The sequence below is a fragment of the Alosa alosa genome, chromosome 24 (assembly GCF_017589495.1).
Source record: "Alosa alosa isolate M-15738 ecotype Scorff River chromosome 24, AALO_Geno_1.1, whole genome shotgun sequence".
NCBI lineage: Eukaryota > Metazoa > Chordata > Actinopteri > Clupeiformes > Clupeidae > Alosa > Alosa alosa.
This window is the reverse complement of record NC_063212.1, coordinates 3017262-3037585: the sequence shown is the minus strand read 5'-3', so window position 1 is coordinate 3037585 and position 20324 is coordinate 3017262. Positions and strand designations below refer to the sequence as shown.

Sequence of the window (20324 nt, the reverse complement as noted above, 5' to 3'; positions counted from 1 at the left end):
CGATTTGGCTTTAAAAACAATAGCATGTTACAAATAACCACATTTAAGGTCTATTTTTAATGGTGATGTAAGGCCCGTCTTTTGCTCAAACCTTTTGCATTTCTAAAGAATGCCTTTTGCATTCAATTTACATGTGTGGATATCTGTGTTTGATCTGTATTGTCTTAGGGCCCGTCCACACGGAGACGCTTTTTGGGTTAAACACAGAGGTTTTGCTTCGTCTTGGCCGAGCTTCCAAACGAATCCTGTAAACGCACTGCCCAAAACCGCACTTTTTTGAAACCTGGTCCCAGAGTGGAAAAATCTGAAACCGTAGCCCTTTTGAGTTCGTTTGGACAGCGAAACCGCACATCCTACTTGCGTATCAATGATGTCATCGCCACACCTCAGCTGCCCTGGACTTGACACTTTATAGTATTGCCTTACAATACTAGTTTTCATACAGGACATTACCTACGATTACACTCCGTAGGATAAATATCACAACTGATGCTGCGCAGCGCCGATAGCTTATGACTTGGTGGACTGAACACTGTTTTTCCCGTTGTTTTATGCATTCTAGCTACTGTCAGTGACGCAAGAGAACTTAGGTTATTAGGGAAGTGCGGTGTAATTTTACATTCATTTGTGCGTAGTGCCGGTGTCATTCATTTATTTGACATGTCTTACAACATAAATAAATGCATTCATAGTGAAGTCAGATATGAGCATACAAAGACGCTTAGAACTCATGTTAAGCCTATAGATGTGCATTAAATGTGAATGCGCGATTTGATGCAAGTTATACAGTTCACTATAAGTCCACACAAACAATTCTGGTTTCCTTGCACTAGCCATTTCGTCGTAGCCTATTCTGTCTGTTTGTATAGCCTACAGCGCAAGCTTTGGTCAATTTCTGTGAAACAGTGCCACCTATAGGTCTGGGATATGAAGTAACGTGTTGAGTCGTGTTGAGATGGATCCGTTTGGACGCAAATATTCTTGATACGGTTCCAGGGAAGACAGAGGAAAAAAAGATTGGTTTGGTAAGTGTGGACTAGGCCTTAGCTGGCCATGGCCAAAGATCAGACCATTTGCTCCTTGTTCTAGCCCCTCTGAGGTAACTCAGTCCTGGGCCTACTTGATGTCTGTGTTGTAAATAATACATTCATGTTTGGTCTTGAATTAATACTTGTAATGTGGGCAACAGTCTGATCATGGTTTCGTTACAATTGAATGTATCTGTGCATAGTTGTAGACTAAGAATTACACTGTAGCATAAAGTTATGATATCCACCTGGGCCACACCCATCCACCTCAGACAACAAAGGCTCTGATGAGTCGGGGGTGGCCCAAGTGAATGATAAAAGTGGAGGCTCTGGTCCTCCTGTTGCTTCTTTCCCATCTTGGTCTCTTCTTTTCCATCTTGGACCTCTTCTCTGGGTCTCTCTTTTCCCCCTCTCTCTCCCTTTCCTTTTCTCTCTCTCTCTCTGTCTCTCTCTTTCTCTCTCCCCCTTTCCCTATCTCTGGGTTTGTATTGTTTTATCTGGTGTATCTGTTATCTCTAACTTGTCAAGTTACTTGAGTTTACTTTTACCTTCAACTGAAGTGATATTGGTTACATTTACCTTTAAGGCTTAATGCCAAATAAATTGTTCATTTGCCTACCAATCGGATAACTTCAATTCTCGTAGTGTGCCATGCCATTCTTCTCCATAGCTGATAAACTAGTTACTTGGGAATTGATTGGTGATACAAATTATTAATCAAATGGAGTCAGATTAACGAGTATGTAATAATATCATTGCCATTTAACTATTCACCCTATTTGTCCACACAAGCTCTTTCAAGTGAGGATATAGCCTGATGTCTTTATGTTTCCGAGGCTATATATAATTTCTCGCGTCTTACAGTAAATAGTTACATATAAAACAAGTGTCTATTTTTAGTATTATAGACTTTTCTGCCAATGTATTACATTGAGCAAAACCTCAAGACTTTCCATAATTTTGCACATCTGGAAAACAGTATTTCATAACTAGACCTACATATCTTCCCTGACTTCCCACACCTACATTTACATTTTTTCACATTTACATTTATTAATTTAGCACTATTATCCAAAGTAACTTATATATTTAAATTATATTACGAAGTCCATTGTCCCTGGAGGAATTTGGGGTTAAGTGCCTTGCTCAAATGCACAATGGTGGAAGCCAAGAATTGAACCCACAACTTTTCTGGCTGCTGCATGCTAGCCTAGCTCCTAAGGTCAGACCCCCCCTGAGAATGTCAGAACAGCATTTATTGCACAACATTGCCAGTTAAAATGCTACATAGTACATACTGCTGCTATAAATGTGTCTGGGTAGGCGGCCTACATACTCTATTGTTCACCAACACCATCACAACCTCACATTTGCCACTAACACCAATTAATCGGACATTCCTTTCTCCGTATTTTTTTTTAACCACCGGCCGCCACTGATATTCACTCACTTTCACTGCACCTGTGCCCTTGAGACAGCATAGCCTTTTTTATCCTCTGAAGGGCTTCATGAATGACAGGCTCGCCGCGGATCCTTAAAAAGTCTTAAAAGGCCTTATATTTAATTTTTGATATTTAAAAAGTCGTAAAATGTCTGGAATTGTATGAAGACATGTATTAAATTTGATCTGGAGCAGAATTGATCAGCAGAGCTGATTGTTGTTTGACTTATATTCAGACATGCCAACCTGTACACATGTTGCATATTAGCTGCACATTTTACATTGAAAGTACACTGGTACGTTTTCCCCCTCTTTTATAAGTTTGACCTGGTGCACAGCTGGCTTGCCAATGAGCTTCGAACCAGCTGAAAAGTTCACAAGCGCAGGATTAATTTACATTGACTAAAATATATTAGCAAGCGGGAATGATCAAATGTGTAGCCTAATGCCACAAGTCAACATCAGCACTGTTGATCTCTCGTTCTCCCTCTTCATTCTGTATGTCTGATTCTCGTAGTAAGGACCGTTCATAAGCTCCTTTGGTAAACGGACAGGGAGGGATGTGGAAAATGATTAAGAGATTAAAAATTAAGTTAACGTTATGTATGTTTTTTGCAAGCTAGTTCGGTTGTTCATTATCCAACAAAGGTAGTTACATTGTCCATGTAGGCTAATGCAGGTGGTTAATTGTAACTTGTAAGCCTGTTTATAACTTCAACTAAAGGGTAGGCTACTCGGAAAGCGCAGACTTTTGCAAATGCCAATATCTCGCAATGTTACACATAATGAAACTATATGTCAACTATATGTCATGGTTATAGAGCCAGTAGTTTTTCCATAATCATGTTTAACGTTACAAACAAAATGCGGCAAAAAGTAATTATTTCAGCTAAACCCGTAGGCCTAATCATTTACGAGTGCATGTGCCGCAGAAATTCCTAGAATGTTAGAGATGGCCATGCCTCCACAAGACTTCTCCACCATACATTATGTAGAGTGCAGTGCTGATATTATATCCTGCTTAAATGTGTTATTTGCATTTTCAGAGTTTTCAGTGTTAAATAAATTAAAAGGTACAAAGTTATGGCAAAAGGCTACTTGCTATAAATTCAGAGAAAAAAAAGAATCATGAAGTGTTCATCTGATGTTATGAGAGACAAGTCTATGTCAGTCCTTAAAGTGTAACTCCGCAGCGATTTCAACCCAGGGTCTATTTCACACGACAACAAGTCGAACACCCCCTTGAGAGCTAGATGACGTTGAGCGAAGGAGTACCAAGTTTGACCAGCTTCCAGCATCCAACCAAAAGCATCCAACCAAAAGTCTAACAGTGGAAGTGCCTGGGGCAGGCCGCCAAATGTATCCAAAATAAACATTTTTTAGCCACTTATCATGCTCAAAATAGCACCATACTTCTGCAGTAGTATGAATAGGGCCCCAAAGCATCAATAATTTCGTAAGTGTACCTGGAGTTTATTAAAAAGACTGCAATAGTGTTCTTTGCCTAAGTTATGGGTCCGAAAGACCCCCTAAGACCTCTAAAATTGTCTCGGGATCCAGCGTCTCTAATTGATTGTGTTGATTTGTTGTGTTTTCTCACACTTGGGAAGCAAACTCTTTCCATTTCACAATATATTAAATCAGCCTACAAGAACACTGATTTGTCTTATCCTCTAAGACTTGTCTAATGACTGGAAGCTTGCCTCTGTGTCCATCTTTAAGCTCTTGAAAGTGTCGTTTAGTTGTATGATTCCAGTTGTGTATGGCCTCAGATGCTAAAGTTGGAGGGATATCCAGACTCCCAGGATGCATTGCCCTCCCTGTGAATGTGTTTTTCAAGTTCCAACTGCACATTCTATTCTCTGCATTCCTAAAACTTTTGGTCTTCCATGCCTCTTTCCTTCTGTCACATAGCTCTCGTAAGCTTTGATATTGAAATCAAATGCCATCTTAGTCTAGGCTGTGATTGATCTTCTTGTATGAGTACACACACACACACACACACACACACACACACACTGCTAGAGAAAAACTTGTCCCTCTTGTTATTCAAAAGAAGCTCCTTCAGGGAATGCATGCCAACACCAACTGTTCTTGTTTTCTTGTTCTCATGTACCCATGTACATAAGGATCCAAGGGAACACACACACACACACACACACATACACACATACACACAATGACCTCTCCTCTTCTTACCAGGCTCTGTCCCTGAGAGGAACTCTCCTAGGGAATATACAAATTCACATAGCCTTCCACTGAAGATAAAGTTTTAACAATAACGTACACCAGAATGGGATACAGAAATGTTGTTCTCTCCTGTCCATGTACGTTACTGTTAAAGAAACATGTTATTGACACAAAGGCTAATTAGAATCATTATTCGAATGAATATTAAGTGAAAAGAGCATATAATCTTGTCCAACACAAGTTGACGTGAAAAATATGTTATGATGGATCAGACATATTTTCTAAGTAACTGTTTTTGTACTGATAAAGCAGGACCAGAGACAGACAATATGCACCAAGTGTGTGTATGGTGTCAAGACAATAAGAAGCATCAAAGACATTCAAAGGAGCTTCCTTATATTTACAGTCTATGGTCAATATCAGCCAGTACCCTTTCATATGGCCAGCATTCACGCACCACTGATACTGATTTGATTCTTTTTTGCATTTCAGCAATTTATGGCCCATAATAATAATAATAATAATAAGTTTATTTTATATAGCGCCTTTCTCAAACCCAAGGACGCTTTACATAGTAGGAAGGCAGGGAAAAACAATAACAAACAAACAAATAATACAACAGAGACAAAGGCAGGGAAATACAATAACAAACAAACAAAACAATACAACAAAGACAAGTTATCTGTAGGAACTATGTGTTGGGTGTGGAGGAGAAGTGATCATTAAACAGAAAGGTCTTGAGATGTGCTTTGAAGAAAGGAAGAGAAGGACAGGCACGAAGGGGTTGGCCCATGACTCCATAGGGCACGATGAATTCTTGTACACAGCAGTAATCAAACTCAAAACATTTGATCGGTCCCTTTCAGTAACATACTTGACATCCAGCTGTCTCTTGCTTTCTCTCACATTTGCTTTCTCTCACTCACACACATGCACACATACACACACCTTTGTTATCTTTTATGCTTATTTCAGGTCAAAAGCCAGAACACATGCATAACTCTAGTTTCTAGTTCATCGGCATGTTCGAATGTTCCTGACTACCTTAGCATGGCACATTCCTGAGGCACACGTCATCTATACATGCGTGTGTGTGTGTGTGTGTGTGTGTGTGTGTGTGTGTGTGTGTGTGTGTGTGTGCACGTACACATGTGTTTGTGTGGGTGTCAGGGGGTGTGTGGGTGTTTCTGGGAAAGGCCGTTGAGTGCTGAGATGGCCTCAGGCTTTTGCTGTGGGATTTAAACACAAAGCCCTCTCCATTGTCCATTGGAATGCACTGGCACTAGTCATACTTACTGTGTGTGTGTGTGTGTGTGTGTGTGTGTGTCTATGGGAGAGAGGGATGGAACGAGTATGAACCCATTTGTAAAAGGGTTCGCTCAGTTTGTTATGTGTTTATGTGTATGTGACTTAATTTCTCAGTACAATACGTAGATGGTAGTGATTGCAGTCCATATCAGGACTACTGACTGATTTATGTCTACTTGGTATCTTTGTGTGTGTGCATGTGTGTGGTTACCTAGGTTACGTGGTGTCCATAATGGGTCGCCGGCGCTCACTCCCCCACATCCACTCAGCAGACTGGGCAACACGTAACCAGGCAGAGAGGCAGGCCGTCAACTTTGTGGTGCAAGGTGTGTGTGTGTGTATGAGCGTGTTAGTATGTGTGCGTGTGTGTGTGTGTATGAAAGAGCCATTGTCCTCAGTCGGCATTAAAATTGTGTTCTTTAGAATAACCTTGACAAATGGCTCCTAACTACAAAATACAGTGGCCTAAATTACAATAATTATATGTTAGCAATGATATATTCATGAGTGCATGAATATGGACAATGCTTGCCTCTGTGTGTGTGTTTGTGTGTGTGTGTGTTTGTGTATATATATATATGATGTGTGTCTGTCTGTCTGTCTGTGTCCATCTCATCTCATCTGTGTGCAGGCTCTGCTGCTGACCTGTGTAAGATGGCCATGATCCGCATCTTCTCCCAGGTCACCTCCTCTGCATCTCTCACTGCCAGGTAACAGTACAGCCATTCATCCACCACACTCCTCTATCCCCAACTCCCTTCTCCACTGAAAAAATGAACAAAAGCTAAATGTTTTAAAGGGCTTTTTACATACATGAGACACAAAGTGCTTTATAAGAGCGAGTCCCAAAGCTAATAATTACATTACATTACATTTGGCTGACGCATTTTTAGCCAAAGCGACTTACATATGTCAACTATATTACAAGGGATTACATTGTCCCCGGAGCAACTTGGAGTTAAGTGCCTTGCTCAAGGGCACAACGGTGGAAGCCGGGAATTGAACCGACAACTTTCAGGCTACTGCACGCTAGCCCAGTTCCTTAACCGCTACACTACCACCGCCCTATTATAATAATTATAATACTATTATAACTAGAAATGTAATGCCAGAGGAATTACAATAGTGGATGGAAAGCTGCTGGCTTAATGTTGGTGGGGAAATTCCTTGAAAAAAACCCCCATTAAATCACTTAATCTTTGAGTTCATACTAACCCTCATACCAAAAGACCTTGTGTGTCAAGGCGTTCTTGAAATATAACACTCAATAATACGTGACAATACGTAACAATAGCGCCGAAAATGGCAGCTTTGTTTTTCGCTCCTCATCTTTCCTATCTATTTTTGATAACATTACTATGTATATACTTCATTTTTCTACAAAAAGCAAGCGGTCTTATTCAGTATGACAGAGTGACATTACTGGACATAAACAACTCACTGTCAGCTCATGTGGAGCCGGAGTTTCTAAACTGGGCACTCACGCACTCACTCGGGACGCATCTTCCCCACTGTTGCCATGGACGAGACGCCGCCGCCGCCGAAGAGGTAGGAGAGCCGGTGTATTAGTGAGACTGAGACGGCGTGCAAATCGACCACCGCTCCCAAGCATCCTTTTGGCCAATGTTCAGTCTTTGGACAATAAGATGTGCGAAGTTAGCGTCAAGGATCTCCTTTCAGAGAGAAATTAGGGACTGTAATATCATCTGTCTCACGGAAACTTGGTTATCGGAAGATGCGCCAAACCATGCTATTTCTCCCACTGGTTTCTCTGTGTTTCGGACCGACAGGTCAAAAGAACTATCGGGTAAAGTCAGGGGTGGAGGGGTGTGTTTCATGGTTAACTGCGCTTGGTGTGACAGTAAGAATATCCACTCGATCAAGTCTTTTTGTTCTCCAGACATAGAATATCTCACCATTCTCTGCCGTCCATTCTGATTGCCAAGAGAATTCACGGCTGTTGTAGCAACCGCAGTATACATTCAACCGCAAGCGGATGCAGAGCTCGCGCTAAAAGAACTGTACGCGATTATCAGCAAAACGGAGAGCTTACATCCAGAGGCTGCTTTTATCATTGCAGGCGACTTCAACCACGCATCTCTGAGAAAGATACTGCCCAAATACTTCCAGCACATAGATGTAAACACACGTGGAAATCGCACACTAGACCACTGCTATACTCCCTTCGCGATGGGTACAAGCCCCTCCTCCTCCCCACCGTTTGGCAAATCGGATCACTCTTCTATCCTGCTCCTTCCAGCTTACAAGCAGAAACTGAAACAGAGCCCACCCACTGTCAAAACCATTTGCTGTTGGTCTGAGGAATCAGACAGTGCACTGCAAGGCTGCTTTGAATGCACTGACTGGGACATGTTCCGTGATGCATCAAATGGGGATATAGATGAATACACAGAGACAGTCACATTCATACAAATTGTTCCAAAAAAACAGTCAAAATGTATCCAAATCAAAACCATGGATAAATAGCCAAGTAAAATCTGCTCTCAGAGCTCGGGATTGTGCGTTTGCCTCTGGAAACAAGGTTCTGGAGAAAAAAGCCAGATATGACCTGCGGAAAACAATCAAAGCAGCAAAAAGAGAATATAGGCACAAGATTGAGGAACAGCTGGAAGGGAATGATTCAAGGAATATGTGGCAGGGACTGCACATGATTTCAGATCTGAAGGGGAAGAAATCCAACATCCAAGTCTCTCACCCCTCACTTGCAGATGAGCTGAACCAGTTCTATACACGTTTTGAGGTTAACATCAAACCTCCAGTAAGAGCCCCCTCCATTTCTCACCCCTCTGACCCAGGCCTAATGCTCACAGTGGCTGATGTGCAGAAATCTTTCAAGCAAGTCAACATTCGAAAGCAGCAGGACCTGATGGGATTCCAGGCGTGTAATCAAAGTGTGTTCAGAGCAACTGGCTGGTGTGTTTACAGACATCTTCAACTTCTCCCTGTCCCGCGTGTGTTGTACCAAGCAGCTTTAAGTCATCTATTATTGTTCCAGTGCCTAAGAAAAAACAAATCACCAACTTGAACGACTGGCGACCTGTGGCCCTCACCCCCATCGTGAGTAAATGTTTTGAAAGGCTTGTGAAGAACATCATCTGCAAAATGATTCCACCTATGCTTGACCGTCACCAGTTTGCCTACAGACAGAATAGATCTACTGATGATGCCATCACCAGCGCACTGCATACCTCCCTGACACACCTGGAGAAAAAAGACACTTATGTAAGGATGCTGTTTGTAGACTACAGCTCGGCCTTTAACACCATTGTCCCCAATATACTCGACGGCAAGCTCAGGAGTCTAGGAATGCACAGCGGCCTATGTAGCTGGATACTGGACTTCCTCTCTGGACGAAAACAGGTGGTGAGAATGGGTTCCATCACATCCTCCTCCTTGACCATCAGCACGGGAGCTCCGCAAGGTTGTGTTCTGAGCCCTCTCCTCTACTCCTTGTATACGCATGACTGTGTGGCTATACACAACACCAACACCATCATCAAGTTTGCAGATGACACCACTGTAATCGGTTTAATCACAAACAATGACGAAACAGCCTACAGAAACGAAATCAACAACCTTATGAATTGGTGTAAAGGAAACAACTTGTCTCTGAATGTGTCCAAGACGAAGGAATTGATAGTTAACTTCAGGTGGAAAGAACAACAGTTTGAAGCCATTAACATCAATGGTGAGACAGTGGAGAGGGTGAGAGACTTTAAGTTCCTGGGCGTTACCATCTCAGAAGACCTCACCTGGGACAGTCACACTCAGCACACTGTAAAAAAAGACCAACAACGTCTGTACCACCTCAGACGATTGAGAAAGTTTGGTATGTGACCCAAGATCCTAAGGTCTTTTTACAGAGGCACCATTGAGAGCATCTTGACTGGGACCATAACCGCATGGTATGGGAACTGCTCTCAATACAATAGGAAAGCACTTCAGAGAATTGTGCGTACAGCACAGACCTACCCTCCATACTGGAGTTATTTGAGGGAAGATGCATTAGGAAGGCAAAAAAAAATCTTGAATGATCCTAGTCATCCCAACCATAAACTATTTGAGCTATTACCATCTGGCAAAAGATATAGAAGCTTGAAAGCCAGCAGACTCCGAAGTAGTTTCTTTCACCAAGCAATTAGATTGCTGAACTCATGCTGAAGACAAGGCACTTTTTTTTTTTTTTTTTTTTTTTTTTTTTTCTTACACACACACACACACACACACACACCCTTTCATTTATTTATTTTTTGAGGAGAAAAAAAACAACGAATTTTACTCTATTATAAACCTATAATGAGATGTAATAAAAGAAATCTTGAATCAAGGTGTTTTTTGACATTTGACATTTGACCTTTGACCTCCAACATCAATTCACTTCATATTTGAGTCCATACAAACACTCATACCAAATTTCAGGCATGTATGTCAAGGCATTCTTGAGATATCGCACTCAGAGTGTTCATTGACTTGACCTTTGACCTCCAACATCAACTCACTTCATCTTTGAGTCCATACAAACACTTGTACCAAATTTGAAGCATATGCGTCAAACTGTTCTGGAGATACAGTATAATGCTCAAAGCATGAGATATGGCTGTGACTTTTATTTTGACACACGGGAAACACAGGATGTGTAGTTTTAGGGAGCACCAGATTGTATGCATTAGAAGCTGAGACGGTTGAATTCAAAGGTGACACCTGTGCCAGTGTTCTAATTAGCCCGGGAACTACTCTGGGAGCTTAACAAGCGCAGCTGCCTTTAGGCCATTATGACATCACATCCTTTGAAGTCTATGGGGGAAAAATTTGCTTTTTAACATTTTTAATCCCCTATTTCTCAAAAAGTATAAACTTTTAAAAAAATTATACAACTCTGAAATAATAACTCTCTTGTCCCACTCCAGACCTTCAGAACGGTTATTTCAACATGTCTGTACGTTAAGCGGAGTCGCATTAATTCTTGAAAAGGTAAAAAGAAAAGGTTATAATAAGAAGAAGCCAGGAGATTTCAAGATAGTGGATTCCATCCAGTATAATAAGAAGAAGCCAGGAGATTTCAAGATAGTGGATTCCATCCACTATAATAACAATATAGTGCTTTTTCCAGCACAGTGGCTACTCACTTGACATAGACACAAACAAATAATTGAATTAACCCTTAAAGGAGTACTGTCACACCGGTGTGACAGGAATGTTGAGAAATGAACATTCTAAAGAATATCTGGGTTCATTGAATTCAACATAGAATTTTAGAACCTTCAATTGTTGCGGAACTTTAGAATGTTCAAAAACCTACACCTTTAAGGGTTAAATGAAATGGTGAAACAAACAAAACAAGATGCTGGAACGGCGTGACTCGCCAGCGTACCCGTGACCTACACAGAACATGCTAGAAATACATACATACAGTGCAGATTACCCGTGACCTACACAGAACATGCTAGAAATACATACATACAGTGCAGATTACCCAAACGGTCTTCAGCTGCCTTCTAAAAGAATTCACAGAATCAGCAAACCATAAATGTTGGCAAAGTAGGCTATTCCACCGTTGGACTTATTTTTCAATACAGTTCTCCCTCTTTCTATTTGCTTTATCCATTCATCCCTCCATCCATCCACTAATCTCTTCATTACACTTCTCCTTCTATCTCTATCCATTCATTTTTTTATTCATCTATCTGTCCATCCTTGGACACGATTTCCTTTTTTCCTTTATGGTTTTTCAGAGGCTGTTCACAGGCTGTTCACACGAGTGTTTTCTTAATGCATTGATGGGGTGTACAAGTGGAGGCCATTTTGGCCAGACATGCTGTCTGCACTAATAAGCACTGTGGGAGCCCTCTGCATCCTTTCACTCGTTCTCACTCTCTCCTGCTTCTCTCTTTCAATCTTTCTCTCACTCATTTTCTCTCTCTCTCTCTCGCTTCTCTCTTTTATTTGTCCTTTATCTCTCTCCCTCTTTCTCTCCCACTTATTTCTCCTTCTTTCATTCTCTCTCTCCCTCTACTCTCTTTCAACTCATTCTCTCTGCCGCTTTTCTCTCACTCATCTCTCTTTCATTTGATTTTCATATAATTTTGTCTCCATTTCTCCTCTTCCTCTTTACCACTGTGACCTCTTTAACCTCTTCAGTCTCTCCTTTAACTTCTCTTTTCCTGTTCATTTAATGTTTAATTTCAGTTTAAAGGTACACTATGCAGGTTTTTTAGCTTAATTTACCTTCATTTAACAGCTTCAGAGTCATTGGAATGGTTATATGACTTTTTTCGGGTTGAATGATGGCCGCCTTCCCCTAAGCCTGTGGCGGAAAAACCACCCTTGCAACTTTGGGCCGGCGGGCCGACGGCCTCAGTGTCAGAAAGTATAACGAGTGTAACAAATTGCTTTACTGCATTCAAATACACATACACGCCAGGCACCGGCTAGAAAAAGATAGTGACGGAGTTTCTCAGACATTCATCATGACAGAGCCAGCGAAAAAGAAGCAAAAACCGAGAAAGCAGTAAGGAAATTGCCAATACTGCATAGTTTACCTTTAAGCTTTATTGGCTTGAGCATTACAGCAGCATAAAACAGCTAAAAACAAACGAACAAACATGTTGAACTAAATTAATTCTATTCAAGTCTCTTCTAGCTTTTTCTCACATTTTTCTGTCCACATCTTTCCCTTATTCATCACTCTCTCCTCTCTCTCTCTCCCTCTCTCTTTCCCTCCCTCTACCTCTCTCCCTCTCGCTCTCCCTGAGTAAGTGATATGATTGAGACTGGTGCAGCAGCAGCAGTGCAGACATTAATCTGTGTTAGAGCAGACAGCTTCTCCTCATGTCTGGCTCCCACTCCCCCGTGCCTGAGACCCCGCAGTCAACCATCCACTCAAGACCCCCTCACACCAGACACACACACACATAGACCCCCCACCACCATAGACACTCACACTTTTCATGCACAAATAGACATTTTTGAGAAATGTACACCCCTGAGGCATCACGTGTGGTTTCAGATGTGGCATATTGATAATATCAATATAAACTGTTTATCACCCCCCAGAGTTTATTTCCCTGCGCCGCTGTTGTTGCAGGCAGCTCACTGCGCCGGGATTAGTGTGTGCTTCACCTCACTGTGGGCCAGATGTACAGTACGTACATTTGCGAACGTAGCGTTATCAGCGTCATGGACACACCACAGATGGCGAACGCTGTCAGACCCAAGTTTCCGTTTTTCCGTATTTATCAATCGTTCAATCCTTAGTGTAAACTGCACCTTTCTCTGCCTTTCTCTGCCCAAAAACGCACAACTGAATGGCAGCGCCTACATACAAGCGCAGTTGAATGAAGTTAACTGATGACAACATTAAAAAGAATCAAACGTTTAGCGATCATGAAATAATACCTTACATGATAAGATGTAAACAAGCAGGGAAATAATGAAGATCAGTAGTTCTACTCAAACTACTTGTGCACGTAGGCTATGGAAGTTTGGTCAAATCTAGCAAGTAGGAAAGTTTAAGTAAATGACGTCAAAGTGAAAGTAAGACATTCGAAAGGCCAACGAAAGTTGAGGTTGCTTTTGGTAGTACAAATACTTTCACCACAAAAACGGGTGCTCTAAATATCGATTCTGTTATCTTTGAAAGGTTCTCTTATTGACGCATTGAAATGTAATTTGGATTAACTGCTTTTACAAGGCGGAAATATTTAGGCGCAGAATAGACGATGCGCTTTCAGGAGCTTTCTTTGTACATACCGCGGAATACATAATTAGGCGCTCTTTACTCTTCCCCTCCCATCTTTTTACGCTAAACTCCCACTTTCCCCTTGGATCCTCCCATGAATGCATATGCATGACATGACAAACGCAATCTGCCACTTTCAGCTCCCGCGACAGGCAGTTTGCGCTTTTACATCATTGCGGCCTGTTTGTACATACCTCGCGATGATTTTACACGCACATTGCGAAACAAATACGCCTGAAGTGGGCGCAAAAGCGTTAGTACATCTGGCCCTGAGTGTTCACTGTGTGCTGAGTGTGTTTCACTAATTTACGGATTGGGATAAATGCAAAGACCAAATTTCCCTCACCGGATCAAAAGAGTATATATACTTACTATACTTACTTACTTATCAGGGCCGACTGTTTAACTGTGCAAATACTGGCATTGTTGTCGCAACATTTCGAGGGGTTGGTTTTCAGCTGTGATCAATTAGGCTTTTATGTATTTAACCCTTAGAACCCTAAGCTGTTTTTAGGGCATTTTCACTACCTTTATTCATAAGGATTTATTCTGGTCATTGTAAGTGCCACACACACATATTATATATTGTTTTTTTCAGCAGAGTCTATGTTATCCAGATCTAAAAAGCGTATTATAAAAATTCTTATATTTCGACATGTATCTCACCACAGCAAGCTCATAGCTCTACATGCATTTCATGTGTGTGTAGGGCAGACTGTCCTGAATCAGGCAATATAATTGCCATGTTTGAGGGATACTCTGGGGCTGAGCAATTTACAGAAATATGTGGTGTGTGATTTACGGAAATAAATGCCATTTTTTTATTTAGTGATGAAAAATGACCTTTCTGCGCTCCATATCTGTGACACGAACTAATCTGACTTGACCCGAGGTTGCTTGTTAGCCTGCGTGCCTATGGTGTATGTACTCATAATGATTCTCAACTTTTTACTGCATTGCCATGAACAAAGTAAAGGCAAAAAAGGTGTTTCTTTGTTGAACAAATTGGGATGCAATGTGAGCCTTGAATTGGATGCCATGCAGGAATCTCAAAACCGGATTATGAACATTCTTTGCCATAGATAGAGAAACACACGATAGCCTTGGATTATAAACATGCTTTGCCACAAGAACAGACAAAAATGTGGGGTAAGTCAAGCTATATGAAGTTATTATTTTGCTGTCACATCGTCTGTTTCATAACCCAGAAGGATGTACTTGGTATCAAATGATAGCTCTGAGTCTCCTCTTTCATCTGACATGCGTGGCATATCTATCCGATCACGGGTCCGCAAGTATTTCAAACGAGAGTAATGGGTGTGCAGCGTTGGTTTGTGTACATGACGTTATTATTTTGCAGTGACTTCGTCTGTTTTTATAAGCCAGAATGATCGATAAACATGGTACCAATGGATAGCCCTGTGTCCCCTCTTTCATCTGATATGCGTTCCATATCTATGCGATCACGGGTTTGCGAGTAATTCAAACGAGAGTAATGGGTGCGCAGGTGAACGCAGAGAAGTATAGACTGTAAATATGATGCAATTTGATTTAATTTCATGATTTGTTTTTATTTTCGTACTTCATCGTACAGACAAATGTGTAGTCTCTTTGGAAAGCCCCACTTCTGTAGCCTGGCGAGCCAGACACACATAAAAAAGGTAGGGTCTGGGCACTCACCGTTCGCAGTGCTCAGTCCGAGGGGCGGGATAATCAGTTGTCTTTCAAATTCCCTCTGCACGCAATAGGATGCAATAGGATATTTGTTTTCAAGTAGCAGGGAATTCAAGCCAAACCGTTGCAACTCTGCCATCAATCATTATGTTAAGCCCACCAAACGACTCTATACACGATTTCAATGTCCTGATTAAGTTTCGATTTCTGGAGCTCACAAGCCAACGGAGAGTTGCTAGACTAGCCCTGGCAGCAAATTATATTTGCTGCCGCTAGGGGCGCGTCTAGATTTCTAGGCTACCACTTCTGCGCTGTCATGCAATAAAGGTTTCATCTCGCTGCGATGAACAGTTCCGGAGCAATGTAACAGAGAAGAAAGGGTGAGTTTTTTGACGCACTTTGCGTCAATCGGGTTCTAAGGGTTAAATGAGTTATTGTGCTGGAGCGTCAGCGGAAGTGTCAGCCCTTATGTGAAGACGTACTCTTCTGGAAGTCTATCTGCACGAGTCCATCGAGCAAGGGCACAATTAAGGCACTTCTAAGAAAAGTCTCGTCTCACATTGTCCTGTGCCTGGCTGTTCATTGAGCTAGCCTTTATCTTGCATCAATGTGCTTTCAAGACATCCCTGTTGTATGCAATCAAGTTAAAAAGCGGCCTTACTGTATGTAAAAAGGCAGCACGAACGAAATGACATAAGTCCAGTCAGTCCAGCAGTCTTCAATGTCTTGTCCAACTTCTTGTCTCTAACGACTGGAAGTTCACACAGTTGATGTGGACAACTCTCTTTCAGTTGACATCTTGTCCCAACTTGATTAATTCAATCTCACATCATCCTCCTACTCACATCAAGCTGGTAAGGACCTTGATGCAATTCTGCCACGCAACTACGGAATCCTACGGTTAATTCCTTACATGTACCTGATCATTACTTTATTCGATTTTCTGTGTTTTTTGGTGAATTAAATGAAGATCCCTCACTCTGGCCTATAGGACACTTACTGGTTCTTCCCCTTGTGCTTTTTATTCTAAGATCCAGCTCTATGTCCCCTGTTGCCCACTGCTGTCCTTTGATGGGCATCTGCTATGTCTGTCTTCCATCAACACTAAGAGGTCACAGTCAAGACTCTTTTCATCTGTGATCCCTTTTGGTGGAATGATTTATCTACTAATCTTCATTTTAGCAATTGTTTTGGGATCTTCAAGAAAGTGTCTTTCATTCTTACAGAGTTTTGGTTCGTTTATGGTTGTTGTTATTATTTTGTTGAATTTTATTTTGTCTATTCAAAATTGACTACTACTTCAAACTGTAATGTTAATGTAATGTTTATTGAGGTCATTGTAAGTCACTTTGGACATAAGCATCTGCTAAGAACCATAAACATGAACATAGGCATCATATCTTATTTAGTCAATATCTGTATGCCGAGGTGATCAATGGAGGGAGGTTAAAATTGTCTTCTGCTATGACGGTTTTCTTTAATAGCCCAACGGCTTGAGAGATTTAGACCCCTGAACCCCAGTTGTAATTCAGTATCTTTAACCTACATCTTGTTGCTTAGCAACAAGTGAAAACTGATGAAAACAAATGTAAAATTTCAGACCAACATCCTGCATTCCAACTGGGGAGTGGGAAGTTATCAGTGTATGTGTGTGTGTGTCTGTGTGTGTCTGCGAAGATAATGTGGTAGCATGTGTGTGTTAAGTGTATGTGTGTGTGCATAGGTTCATATGTGTACTGTATGTTTTCTATGTATGTATGTAAGCTTGTGTGTATGTTTTGCTAGGCTGGTTGCACAGATCCATGATGAGCTTCTGTTTGAGGTGGAGGAATACCAGCTTCAGGAGTTTGCCGGTGAGTTTGAACCTGTCACCTCTCCTTTGTTGCATCACGGTTTCTGTCCTTTCACGCGGACGCACGCACACATTTACACACCAAGAATAAAGCTTCCTGCTCTGAAGTTGTCCTCAAGTCACGGTATCATGAACCTAACAGACACTTAAAAGTAGGAGCTACTTACTACGCTAAGTAACAGTACAGTCATCCAGTCAAGTTTATGAACAGCATAGAATGTGAATGAATGAATGAATGCCTTTATTGTCATTGCATTTAAGTACAATGAAATTGGAGAGCTACTCTAGTAAGGGTGCATCATCATTGCAACACATATATAAAACTCATCTCATAACACATTCATTGCAAACACAAAGACACACACATCAGAACATCCACGTCCACATTCTCACTCACACATGTACCAAAATACATCTCACCCATCATTCATAGCAGGCACTCTCATCATTCCTGGAAGCACATTCATAACCATAAACATAAAAACGCAACTTGCCCAATCTCACATTAAGTGCATTATAAATAGTCTAATGTGGATAAAGTGCTGAGTAACAGTGCTACTGCATCATTACAAAAGTTACTGCTTTGGGAAAGAAGCTATTCCTAAATCTATGTGAACTTTAAGGATGCAAAGTCACACACACGCACATATCTTCTGAAGATGAGCCAGGCATTTAAGTTTAAGTCACAGATGTGCTTATGACTTAGCCCTGAGGAGCTGTAAGTAAGGAAATGGAAACAAAAGTCAAACTTACACCTGATTAACTAAATGAACTGCCTAAATGTAGCTCAGCCACTGGTTTGATGACTGACAGTTATGTTTCTCTTATCAGTCTACTGACAAGTGAGATATGTACGTACACATATACGAATAAGAGCCTATTAGATAAGTGCAGAGTTGAAAAAAGGTTATTACAATGTCATTATGGTGTTATTAACTGTGTAGTTATGATTTGTTTGTAGGTCTCTTTATAATTAATATAGATTAGTGTGTCTGTAGTTAATGAAATGTGTGTGTCTGTGTTCTAGTGTTGGTGAAGAGAACCATGGAGTCTCTCCAGCACATAGACAGCCTTGGAGTTCATCTGACTGTGAGTCCTATGTGTGTTTGTGTGTCAGTGTGTGAATGTGCTTGTGCTGTTCATTCAAATCATAAGTGTGTGCATGTGTGGTTGCTATGTTTGAACTCCTGTGTCTGCTGTGTGTGTCTTTGTCTGTGTGTGTGTGTCCTAGGTCCCCCTGAAGGTGGTGGTGTCAAGTGGATCTTCTTGGGGTTCCATGTCTGAGCTGTACCTCCCATGCACTTCTTCCTCTGACTGACTGGTCTCGTTCTGTCTTTTTTCATTGACTCTTTCTTTCTTTCTCTCCTTTCTTTCTCACCTCTGTTACCCTCTTTTCTCTTCACTTCTTTCTTTCAGGTTCCTACCATTTTGTTCCTTCTCTTTGCATCTAACACCTTCAGTTACACCCCCTCTTGTCAGCCATTTCCCTTCTCCTCTCCTTAACGTATTACTCTTTCACTCGCTTACTCACTTGTTCACTCGTTCACTCCTTCTTTCTCGCTTTTTCTGCTGCATCCCGTTGCCGTGGTAACCGAGCAGCTGCAGCTCCTCTAGCACTCTCGTCTGTATCCGAGGGCAACGGTAGGAGATCCAGACTGGATCACGCCAGTTCCTCTTTTTTGGACTACTTATCCTTCTTCTCTCTCTTTCTCTCTCTTTTCTCCACCACTTTGAAAATAGTTTCTTTCCATCTCTCTTGTTGACATGTTTTAATCTGCTTGCCTGCTCATCCCTGTATTTTGTTACCCAGGGAGAAACTAAAGACTAGAGAACAGTTGATATGTTTATTCAAATGTCAAATATCTTTCAAAATGTGATTAATGTATTTCTATAATGTATTTGCATGCATACCTGTTATTTATGTATTCATACATATATTTTATTCAGTACTCAATATTGTGTCCAGTTGTCCAGTATGTGCTGATTGTGTATTGTCATTCTGCCGATGCTGACAAGGAGATTGACTGAGAGCCCCACTTGTCTCTTGATGACCCCAGTGAACTTCATCTCTCTCCTGGCTAAGATTGGGGTCTGAAACCAGTTACAGTGGCAGACTTAGGCAAACACCCACCCCACACTCTCTGGCACAAACTCACCCCACAAATTCCTCTAAACTCCTCTCTCTCTCTCTTTGTTTGCTGTAGTTGACAGCCTCATTGTGTTCTCTTTCACAGCGAACACAATTCATTGAGTTGTCATTGAGTTCTCTTTCACAGCCTCTACTCACAGGCACTCTGACACACACATACACGCACAAACACACACTCTCACACTCACACAGAAATGTGCCCATAGCACTGCCAGGCCCACTGACCCAGTTTTTCTGGGGCTGGCAGGGGCACCAGGTCCCCATAGCCCTTTCAGTGCCCCAAAACACACACACACACACACACACGCACACATTCCTTCCCTTACACTCACACTTTATCCTTCTCATTCACACACGTCTACGTCATTTAAAGCTTAAGCACACTGAAAGCCGTAATTTCTTGTACATTGTCTTGGTCCTTCAAATTCAGAATTCTGCAGTCAAAAATGTATTCAACATTATACAGATGAGGAAAAACATCTGTATAATGGGTTATAAATCTAACCTGTTAAAAAAAACTAAAAACTTTTTGGACTGACAAGTTTTAGAGTCAGTGTGCAAGTATGACTGACACAACCTGAGGTCATATTTATTTTTCATTTGTCAATTTTGCACAAAAATATGGAGTGTGCAAAGGCCATTAATCACTCACGCTTTCAATGCCTTGCTAGGCTTTTCAAGTAAGAATCAAGCAATCAAAACATTGGTAATCACTACATAATCCAAGACCCTTAATTATACTATATAAGACCCTGACCAGTGGCCACTCTTTACATATATTTTAGACTTATGAAACTATGCACCTAGTACTGTCTCCTCCATATTAGTGGACTGCTTGCAAACAGCATCGCCAGCCTAGATGGAAAGGGGCTGACCAAACAATCTCAACGACAGGGCCAGTTATTGCTGTTTGATTACCACCT

General features: G+C 41.4%; 1 protein-coding gene across 5 annotated transcripts in view; it reads left to right on the top strand.

The window, feature by feature from the left end:
* Positions 1-19194, top strand: part of poln (polymerase (DNA directed) nu) — a 97207-nt gene extending 78013 nt beyond the window's left edge. For all 5 annotated transcript variants that reach the window (XM_048236793.1, XM_048236792.1, XM_048236790.1 and 2 more), the window contains 5 exons: positions 6183-6293; positions 6599-6677; positions 17186-17253; positions 18280-18341; positions 18484-19194. In XM_048236793.1, the coding sequence (XP_048092750.1) occupies positions 6183-6293; positions 6599-6677; positions 17186-17253; positions 18280-18341; positions 18484-18570 (407 nt within the window). In that variant the 3' untranslated portion in view covers positions 18571-19194. The remainder of the gene's footprint in view (positions 1-6182; positions 6294-6598; positions 6678-17185; positions 17254-18279; positions 18342-18483) is intronic.
* Positions 19195-20324: the final 1130 nt, after the last annotated feature.